At 51.0% G+C, this 10,683-nt stretch overlaps 2 protein-coding genes across 2 annotated transcripts; one reads left to right on the forward strand and one right to left on the reverse strand.

Annotated features, from left to right (window-relative positions):
• Window positions 1–888: 888 nt before the first annotated feature.
• RRP36 (ribosomal RNA processing 36 homolog (S. cerevisiae)) lies at window positions 889–5,063 on the forward strand. Its single transcript, XM_010282383.1, has 6 exons — window positions 889–1,016; window positions 3,058–3,124; window positions 3,994–4,098; window positions 4,221–4,295; window positions 4,411–4,528; window positions 4,763–5,063. The coding sequence occupies exons 1-6, from the start codon at window positions 889–891 to the stop codon at window positions 4,900–4,902; spliced, it is 633 nt and encodes a 210-aa protein (XP_010280685.1). The 3' UTR covers window positions 4,903–5,063.
• Window positions 5,064–8,200: 3,137 nt separating this feature from the next.
• Window positions 8,201–9,139, reverse strand: LOC104615063 (transmembrane protein 121-like). The gene has a single exon (XM_010282384.1). The coding sequence runs from the start codon at window positions 9,137–9,139 to the stop codon at window positions 8,201–8,203; it is 939 nt and encodes a 312-aa protein (XP_010280686.1).
• Between the last annotated feature and the right edge of the window lie 1,544 nt (window positions 9,140–10,683).

Below are 10,683 nucleotides of genomic sequence, written 5' to 3' on the forward strand. Positions count from 1 at the left end.
GTATTGCAAAGGCTTAGAAAGACCATGTGCATAGACCAAGACTTTATCAGAAGGGAGCCAATGCAAACCCTCCTGTTCCTTCTTGCCTCTACTGTCATGCAGAGAATGGAATGAGCATATCAAAGTGCTGCATTAAGAAATGTTTACGGATTGCTAGTCCTGAACACCCAGAGATGTAAATCCAGAAAGAATTGTTGATAATATTTTTATATTGTGGTTACAAGAAGTGATAAAGATCACTGTCACTGAGGGATATTAAAGAAACGTAGCAATAGAAAATTCCAGAATAATATCTTGTGCATTCATCAGCACTTTGCATAGAATTGGTTTTACTGTTTCTTTTGTTTGTGTTGGTCTTCTAGTCAGCAGTCAGAGGACAGAAGGATTATTGTATGAAACACAAGGTGTAAATAGCACTGTGGGGAGCTCACAGCAGGGCTAGAATATGAAACTGCTTCATGCTTCCCCCAGTGAGTCAGGCTATAAGCTGTGCCTGTTGGTAGTGAGATGGTGAAGGTTGAATGTGTGGATTTACGGGTCTCTGGGGTGCTGAGGAGGCTCTGCCATGGGAATCGCTTCAATTGTTGCAGGCTGAGCAGAGCTATGGCAGATGTGCAGTGGGGAGAGACTGTCTCTGAGTCTTAACAGACAGGGTGAACAGGCCACGTAGTTTTCCTGCACCTTCTGGCTGGTCTCATGGTGTGAGATGTGATCATGCACATCTAAAGGCGATGGGACAAGAACAGTCTGTATAGGGATGGCACCACTGTGCTCATGTCACTGTCTCAGGCTCAGAGACGTCCCTCTTGGTGGAATTTGGGGTGGGAAGTGCCTTGAGAAGCTGTTAAGTTCAGGTGTGTCCTATGCTCTCTTCCAGATCAATCTCACATGTCTTTTGAGGAACTACTGCAGGTGCAGAGTGACATGAGAACAAGACTGTGCAAGCAGGTGACTGGTGGGAAGAAAACTGCAAAACCTACCAAAGCTATGGTGAAGCAGCAACAAGGCAAAAAGGGGTAAATTCTTTTGTGATCAGAAGAATGTGCATGTGTGCCCTCTGCACTCCAGAAGTTATGCAGGGAGCTCTTCACAGTGTTGCCATTGCCTTGGAGCTTGTGTAGATCTTCTTTAATGTGCTACACAATAATGCCTTTCACTATAGTTTTTCATTTGGCAGTATTCTGTTGCTGTTTCAGAGCTCTTAATATCCTATCCTGTTCAAATCCCCAGCAGCCACCTGTTACTTGATAATTAAGTTCCTTTATACCCTCTGTATTAAGGCACATGGCATGGTATGCTTCTCTTTTAAGTTGTATGACAGTGCTTTACTTGTGTCCCCTGGGCCCTGAAATAGTTACCCTGCTTTCTAAACCCCTTCCAGCTTATCAGCATCTTCTGCCTGGCTCCCACTGGCTGGAGCTGCAGTGGCAGGCAATTGTTCTGGAATTTCATTCATCCTTATGCTGTTGTCTCATCTGCGGCTCGTCTGTGTTGATTTTCATTTGCCCCACTGCCTCTGCAGCACTTACTGTTACAAACTTTTTCCTGTCTTCACTGGTCTTTACATCTCCTATTTGCATACTTTGTAGGTGCTGTTGATGTGGTGGCTGTAAAATGTATTCACATTTGTGTAGTCACACAACAAAAACTATCAAGTATTTTTAGAGTCCTCCACAGGCCCCCACTGGTAATTGCTGTACCATTACCCTTTATTTCCAGTAGCTAGCTGGTTTTCAGTCCTCAGGGTCTTATCTAAGTAATTTGAGCATGTTTCCTCTGTTACACTGGCATTCCCTAACCTATTTCGCAATCTCTGCTGAATACATGTTTCTTCTGCCGTAAACAGTTATTAGAATAATGTTTCTGCTTTACCTTTTACTGAAGAGTCTGGGGGATTTTGCATAGTGCAACATCTTGGTACAGTGTTTCTATTTCTGCCACACAGTTTGCATAATTCTGTTTTTATTTAATTCCCCTAATCCTTTAAGTGATGCATCACTGTAAATCCCACATGCTGTTTCTCATGTTTTTCTCATGGAAGTGAGCTTCTTAAAAAAAGAACTTCAGGGAAATCCCCTGGAACTGAGCTAGCTTCAGCGGTGCTGTGTAAAGCTGACTCGAGTGCATTCTAGAGGGGTGTTAGCCACATCAGCAGGCATGAAAATACACTGAACACTGCCCTAAGTGGGATTTGGAAAACACCTGTGGGGCTGTTTATGTTCCTGCCACAGTGTTATTGTGTTGCTGAATGTGGGTATAATGCCCATGTTGTGGGTACTCTCAGCAGGTGGTTCACAGGTCTTTTCATGTTTCTAATAACTTACCTGATGTACTGACAAGTCGCAGAATGCAGCATCCAAGTAATATGAGGAGAGTAATGCCCAGTTCTCCCACTTTATACTGTCCTCATACACCTAAAGCATCAAGCTCTAAAGGCCTGTGTTGCAAGGAGAACTTGTTCATTTAACTGGTTGTCACCATGGTCCTCATGGTCCTGATTCGCTGCAAAGTCTTTTTTGGGATATATACCATAAGCTGTACAGCCCTTATTCCTGGGGGGTGAGCTTTTCTTTACCTGTGTTACAGTATGCTTTCTCAATGAGCCTGGCCACAGTAGAATTGGCTTGTCTTTGTAACTACCAGGTCAGTGCAGAGATTCCCAACTTTGGTCTCACCTTTCAGTGTAAGTATTAGTCAAGAGTGGATGAGCTGGTGGGCCAGGAATAGAAGAGGGTGGTTGCATGATGAATGAAAACATGGAGACAAATAATTGAGTATGGCGCATTTACTGATGCAAGTGGGGCTGTATGAAGTTTTGTGTGGGACTGTTTTAACCATGTGTTTATAGATATTTGGTTGCAGTAGTCTTGTCTGGTTCTTGACAGAGTCACCTCTTTTGCTCTCTGTAGGTATCATGGTGAGGATTGAGTGGGAGAGTCTGCTGTTTTGACATGGTGCAGTAATGTTCTCCTGAGGGTCTGGCTAACATTCTGACACATTAGCCTGAGCCTCATTCTGTCCTCTCCTCCTCTTAAGTACATTTTTCTCTTTTTTCAGACCATTGGAGATGTCTGCCAAGAAGCCTGTACCTTTTCTGCGACAAGTCATCCCTGTTACAAAGAAGGTGGGTGCTCCCCCTCCCCAGTTCAGGAGATGACTTCCCTTAGCGATTCTAATAGGGCACAGACATGGTAACGGGGCTGCTGAAGATGACACAGCCTGTGTCTGTTCTGGAGGATAGGGTTTGGACCACTATCTGGTGAGCACAGGTAGTGCTAATGTGTCTCTGGGGAGAACAAGATTGGGTGCAGGAGTAACAGCTCTCTGTATAATCTGCTGCCTTGCATAATGTACAATTTGAGGAGTAACTCAAGCATTTGAGACCCCAGTGTGTCTAGAAGATGTAATGGCTGCCACCAATGACAATTGTACAGCAAGCTATGGTCGCTGTTCAGTACTCATCACACTGGAAGTTCAAATGGCCATCTAGTTTCTAGTCTGGATATAACTTTGACTTATCATTAATGGATCATCTTAATATGTTAATTTCCCCAGTTAGAGATCTCTTTTTGTCTCTGTCTTTTTGTATGACCTGACCCACGTAATCTGAAAATCTAGATAGGTTTGAATTTCCAAATCCATCACCTTGACAACACATTTTCAGCCAGCTCTTGATCTGGGAGTTGCAGGTGTTTGGAGGCAGCACTCAAGCTGCTATTCCTTGAACTGGCTACTCCTGGGTGGTAGACTTCTATATGGAAATGTCTCTTGCTTGGTAGACTGGGTGCAGGCATGATGACTTTGTGTGGGACTGGCACCTTGATTATTGGACTCAGTCTTTGCCAACTGCAGATGTTTTCAATGGTGGGTGCATAATATTCTAGTAAAAAAAAAAAATGGCAAGGTCTGATCCATCATGGAAGGAGAGTAAGCAGGCTATTAACCAAGGTAATCCTGGCCACAGCTCTTAACCTTCGCCTTCCCTGCCTTCAGGTCCACAGAGACCCTCGATTTGATGACCTGTCTGGAGAGTATAAGCCTGAAATATTTATGAAGACGTACAGCTTTCTGGACAGCATCAAGAAGCAGGAGAAGGAGGTGATGCTGTGTGCCTGTCCTTGGCCAGAAGAACATTGCTTGGCAGGGACAGCTTCTGCAAAGGCCTTTTACAGTGGAGGTGGTAGGCAGGCAGTCATGCAGCTTTCTGCTCTCTTCTTCAGATGATTCAGAAGCAGCTGAAAAAATGCCGGAACATGGAGCAGAAGGAGAGATTCCAGCAGCTCCTGAACCGCATGGTGAGTTCACTGCAGCACTGGGGGTCCTCTCCTGTGAGGCAATGTACTAGAGGAGGGGATGTGTGACATGAGGTCTGCCAGACACTTGCTGACACAGCCCATCTTTTCTGTACAGACACAGCAAGAACGGGCACAGAAAAAACAGCAGAAATTGAGGGAGAGGGAACTGTCTTTGAAGCGACAACAGAGGGAATTGGCCAAGCAGGGAAAGAAACCCTTCTTCCTAAAGAAATGTAAGTCTTCAGCATGAACATGCTGTAGGAAGACCTAGAGGGAGTACTGCTGACAGGCTCCAAGCACTGGAAGTGAGTTATCCATAATACTCTACAGAGCTGTGGAGGGATTGTTCTAGCACAGGTACTCAAGGGAAAAGCCAGGCCTGGAGCCAAGGAGGGAGAGGTGAAAAGGGGCTGGTGTGTAGAGATGATTCAGGCTTCAGTTTAAAACCTTGCTCCCCTCCTCAACAGCTGAGAAGCGGAAATTGGACCTAGCTGAGAAGTATGCAGAGCTGAAGAGGAGTGGAAAACTGGAGAGCTTCCTGAACAAGAAGAGGAAGAGGAATGCCATCAAAGATAAGCGCCGTCTGCCCTCACAGAAGAACTTGTGACTGCTGGCCAGACATGCTGTTGTCTGGCACCTGGGACTCACTCTGCCCTGGCCAGGCCTGGAAGACAGCTGTCTCCCCAGTATCTGCCTTTCACTGTGCAGTGATGCTGTTAGGCAGCAGAGCAGAGGCTGAACTGAAGGAAATAATGCTTTTTGTAGCTGAAATGCCCTCTTTGTCTGTGGTTTACATCATGCAGATGCACATGGTGTTGACAGCTGTCTCTGTCCTTGCACCTCCTCATCTCTTCCTGTAGCTAGGACAGCACAAGCCCTACCCTGCATTGCTGGCTCTACTCCAGGTCTTACCAGAGACCAACTGAAGTGGGAAAGGACCTCAGGTGGGAGGGCTCTGGTACAGTGCCTGCTCGGAGCAGGGCTAGCACTGACTTCAGACCAGGTTGCCCAGTGCTTCTTCAGTTGGGTCTGGTAATGTCCAAGGACAGATGCCATCACCTCTCTTGGCCTCTGCTCCACTGTTTCAAGTTGAAGTTTTTTTTCCCCTCCTCCAGGAAACGTGCCTGGTTTTAGTCCATAATCATTGTCTTGTTCTCAGTGAGGTGCCTAGCTCAGTCTTCATGGTAGCCTTGTAATAGATCTGGGGTGGGAGGAAAGGGGTGCTGTTAGGTCTCCCCAAAGCCTTCTCTTCCTGAGGGTGAATAAACCTGTTCCCTCAGCCTTTCCTTGCAGTGTTCCAGCCTCTGACAACTTTCACATCCTCAACTGGAGTCAGCCCAGAGGACCAGCACCTATCTTCTGGGGGTCCAGCCTGGATGCAGTATCTGGATGTAGTCTCACAAGTGCTGAGTAAAGGAGAGAGGATCATGCCCCTCTGTGGGCTGCGCCCTTGTGATGCAGCCCCTGCTGTGGCTGGCCTTCCTTGCAGCCAAGGCATCCTGCTGACTGTGTTCAGGTACTCTGCAGGGGATCTCTCCAGCAGGGCTGCCTCTCTTCTTGGCTTCTCAAGGTGATCTCTGCAGGGCTATTAGTGCTTCTAGGAAACTGATTCTTTACAAAATAAAATACCTTAGTTTCTCCTTTATTCCCAGTGTCAGTACTGTTACAGTCAAAGTGTTCGAATTTATCGGTGTTCATGCCTCTGTCCTGACATTGTTTGACCACCAGCTCTCTTGTTTCTCCTCACCCCGATTGCCCCCGTCTCCTGTGGCTGTGCTGACAAGGAGGTGATGCAGATGTGACCCAGACAGTCTGTCCAACAGGTCATAGTGTGTGCTGGGACAGTGCCTCAGCTCTGCATGGCAGCTTGCTCCCTGGGCACAGCTGTGCTGTGGGTAGCTGGGCAGCTGGTCTGTGGGGCCTGGGGAAAGGTCTTGCAATGAGCAAGAAATGGGATGATGAGCAACTCTATCATGCCCACCTAGAGGGTGTTGCTGAAGCATCTGCCTCCACTGCAGTTCCTGTGGGTGATGTGAGTTCTGCTCTGGTGACAGATTTTACTGTAACTGGGGGAAGGCGGTAGAAATGAGATGTGCTGGCTCGGCTAGAGACCATGTGGAAATCCTCAGCTGTCTTTAACTGGCCTGTGGCTTACTGCTTTGCACTATGCCTGGCTGCTGCTTCCTCCTTTTCTTGCCTCCTGATGTGGGATGTAGAGTCTGCCACATCCTTGTGCCTTCAGAGCAGAATTATCTTGGGAGTGGTGTGGCAGCACCAAAGCCCAAGGCTATTCTCACCCCTTTGTGATGTTAGTCTGCTGTTTTATGCTCTCATTTTTTAATCCAAAGCTGAACAAACCTGTACTTTAATGCAAGAAGGGAAGAAGACTGAGGCCTGGACAGGCTGGAGGTGCTTACCACTGTGTGGCTGCTGCCAGGGCCTTGCTTGAGGGGCAGCATTCCTGAGTCTATATATTCCCTTCCTCAGCTGCTGGTAGGTCCTACCCAGCAGGAAACAAATATAGTGTACCCCCAGAGTGGGTCCTGCTTTCCCCTCCTGCCCCTCTGGAGCCAAATAGCTCCTGCCTGTTGAGGTTTGTGTGCTTGCCTGCAAGGAGGACATCAAGTCTACTGGCCTGTCTCCCAGCCAGCTCCTGGACCTGGTACCTCACAGCAGGGGAAGCCCTGGGGCATTGCCCAGCTCAGCCAGTGTTGTGCTGGTACTGAGTGTTAGGGGCATGCAGCAGCATGGTAACACCAGCTCCAACAGGAGGAAATGCTTCCAACATTGCCGGAGAGCTTTCTACTGCCAGGGGAGCTGCTCTTCCCCATGGCCTCCCAGCCTCAATTGAGTCAGTTGGGTTATTTTCTTCTGTTTCTGATGTTGTCTCAGCAGTGTGTCTCTGCCAGACCTGCTCTGGTGTCCCTCCAGGTGGAGTCTGGGGACTTGCTATGGGTGTCCCTGGGGACAGCAGCCACTGGGCATGACTGGCACCAGTTGATACGACTGCAGCTGGTTGCACAGGCAGTGGTGGCTGACAAAGCTTCCACACATACTCCCACCAGACTCTCACAAGGACCTTGCCTCTCCTCTCCCAACTGCTGGCCAGGAGGAATGGCTTCAGACCCAGGTTCCTGGTATGCTCTCCCCAGGCCCAGGCAGTCACTGAGCGAGTCCCCCACCTACAATGTGCTCTGCAGCCACAGCAGGGACACCCAAGTGCACATGAGAGATAGGCACCCATGGGAGCTGGGGGGACCTGCCTGCCAGCAGGGATACAGACATGAGGAGGCTGCAGGGCTCAGGTCTTTTATTGCAAAGAGGGAGATATGAAAAAGGACAGTCATCCCCTCTGGCCCCTCCCAGCCCTGCAGCTGGCTGAGAGAGGTGGCAGGTGGGGGAGGCCCGGGTCTTGCTCCCCCAGCATGGGGACCCTGGCTTATGCAGTGGGGTGCAGGCTGCTGCCAAGCACTGAGCTGGAGCCAGGGCCAACAACAACAGCGGAGCGGGTGACCTGCAGTGTCCCTGTGCAGCCCCCCAGCCTGAGCCCTGGCTAGCCAGAGGGTGGTGCTGTGTAGGGAGCATGGGTTGGGGGGAGCCTGGTGCAGGGTAGGGCTGCCTGGCCCCAGCCAGACATGGTGTGCAGCAGGCAAACCTGTCCTCCTCTGCTCTGCTGCCCGTCTCACTCGGTGGGGTGCTGAGGTCCCAAACTGCTCTGCAGCCTTATGGAGGCTGCTATGGGTGGGGCCTTCCCATGCCTCCCTCCAGGACCAAAGCAGCTTCACCCAGGGAAGGAGGGAGCAGGGTCATTGTCCTCTGTCCAGGTGGGGAGCTCAGTAGCCCACTTCGGATTTGCAGGTACAGCCAGACATAGCGGTGCCCAGGCTGTGGTTCCTGCTGGCTTGTCATGTGTTGTCCTGGGCTAGCTCCTCAGGGCAGGCAGGCTGGTCCCGGGACTTATGCAGCCCTGTGGAGGGCTGGGTCTGGGTGCTGTGCTGCAGGGCCAGGTCTGGCCCCAGGGGCGTGTGGTGCCGGTGCCGCTGGTACTGCACAAACATACAGACCTTAAGCCCAATGGCCAGCATGTTCTTGCCCATGAAGATGCTGGAGACACGGGCATCCCTGAAGAAGACCATGTTGCTGCCTCGGATGAAGATGGTGGTGATGTTGACAGTGAGCATGCTCAGCATTGGATACAGCATCATCCGGTGTGGCATAATGCCGATCCCTTGCATGCTGATCTCACAGAGGGACACGCAAGGGAGGACCAGCAGCAAGATGTAGCAGTAGAAGAACATGATGCCCTCAGCCCAGAGCGGCAGCCCCTTCTTCTGGGGCTCCCACAGGTTGGCCTGGATGTCCAGCACGTCCAGCATGTCCACAATGACCCAAAAGAGGCGGTTGCGGAGATCTTCTTTCTTCTTGAATGTCCTGACGTATTCCATGTGCTCTGTGGCCACCAACAACACGTAGAGGGCTGGGATGCAGATGGAGAGCAGCAAAGTCAGTGCTTTGCGGGCTATGAGATCCAGGCTTTTCCGGTCAGCTTTATAATTCTGGTATACAAAGTAGACCTTGATCTCCAGAACGAAGACGTACAGGAACCAGAGGATCATGGCATAGCCCCGCTTAGCTGTTTTTACCTCTGCCCCAACCCAGATGGCCACGTAGCGGAGCACCAGTAAGAAGCACACGTCACCCACTGCTACCATGACACAGATGCCCAGCTTCCTGGACCCCTGGCTCTGCTCCACCAGGTAGGCATCCATGAGGACGAGGCTGGTCATGATGAGCACAGTGGAGAGGCACACGTGGGGCTTGCTGACAGGTGGTGGGGGAACCATCCTGCATGGAGGAACAGGCAGGGCCATCAGGAAGTTGCTGGGATTCCCCTTGGGCACCTTTCTGCGCCCCCCGCCCCCACTTCCCCAAACAGCTGTGGATGGCTGAAAAGGTGGGGGGTTTCATAGACTCTTCTCCCATCCTATGTGCCTGGTTTGTTCCAAACCCGCAGACTCCTAGCCAAAGTACTCCTGAGACTCCTGGCCAGGCCATCCTGGAGGCACATGCTGGCTGAAACCCAGCTCCTAGGTTGCATAGGGGGATATGGTGGAGCAGGCTGGACAGCCTTCAAGTACTTGGGATGCTACTGCCTCTTTCAGTAGCTCATCATGCTGATTAGTCTCCGCCACTGTGAAGGGTACATGACTTATTTTCCATGGGATTTCCCAGACAGTGGCACTGGTTATATTCTCCCCTCCAAGGTACACAATCTTTGCTTTTAACAAAATCTATGATTTTAACCCAAGCAGGTCCTTAACTGCTATGATCCAGAACCACTCTCTTTTTAATCTCCTTTATTTTCATGCATAATATGAGGCAAAGGATTATTTTTAGCCTGGCTGTCCTGTGTGGTGGGAGGGAAGAAATCGGCCCAACATCTTTAGTTTCCTTTAGCCTCATGCTCCCTAAGAGCTCTGCTAACAGCTGTTTGCCCATGCCCAACCTGCCCCAGCATGATAAACTCAAAGCAAGGAAAAGCAGCACCAGCTCCAGGACACAAGGAGCTCTGCAACAGGCCCTCAATTTCAGCTGGATGCTCAGCTTTCCCAGGCTGGTGCAGAGAAAAGCATGGTCCCCAAAAGCACCCTGCCTGCCTTGGATGGCACCGGGGCTGTCAGTCTCCCTGCCACTGGGTGGGCAGCTGCTGCCAGAGGCTGAGGGAGGATGGAGCTGGAGGCCTTACCGGGCATGGCTCAGCAGCTGCTCTGGAGGGGAGCCAGCCCCCTGGGCTGAAATGGAGGATGAAGCTGGCCTGCTGTGTGGCACTGCACAATGGCTGTTTACGCAGAACTGGCTCAGCCATACCTGGGCCATGCAGGGGCCCTGGGACACCATCCTGGTCACCTGGTGGGCAGTGTGCAGGTGGCACTTGACCATGGAGCAAACACTTGGGAGGTGGATGGAGGCTGTGTGGTTAATGGTCACCCCTGCACACTGATGCTCCTGGTGCTGACACCAACGGCAGAGGGCCCTGGGCCCAAGCTACTTGAACTCCTGCTTTGTGGCCGAGGGAGCCGGTGTCCTGCGCAGTTGTGCATGCCTGGGCCCTGAAGCATCCTGGCACGTTGATGGGGGCAGTGAAGCCTAAGTCTGCCACAGGCAGAGGGATCAAAGACTGGCGGGCACGGCAGAACTGGTGGATGTGGCACATCTGGAATGTGCTACACGGCTGGGGTCCCTCCTCTGCATTTCACCGCACGGCCTTATCAAGCCTTCTGGGGAGCCAGAGACAGCCCAGGCCCCAGCGCACCAGGCTGCCCCACCTGACCAATGGGGCCTAGCGGCCCCCACGCCCACCCTGGGGTCGCCCCCACGTTGCCTCCTG

The sequence above is a fragment of the Phaethon lepturus genome, unplaced genomic scaffold, assembly GCF_000687285.1.
Source record: "Phaethon lepturus isolate BGI_N335 unplaced genomic scaffold, ASM68728v1 scaffold17322, whole genome shotgun sequence".
In the NCBI taxonomy this organism is placed as follows: domain Eukaryota; kingdom Metazoa; phylum Chordata; class Aves; order Phaethontiformes; family Phaethontidae; genus Phaethon; species Phaethon lepturus.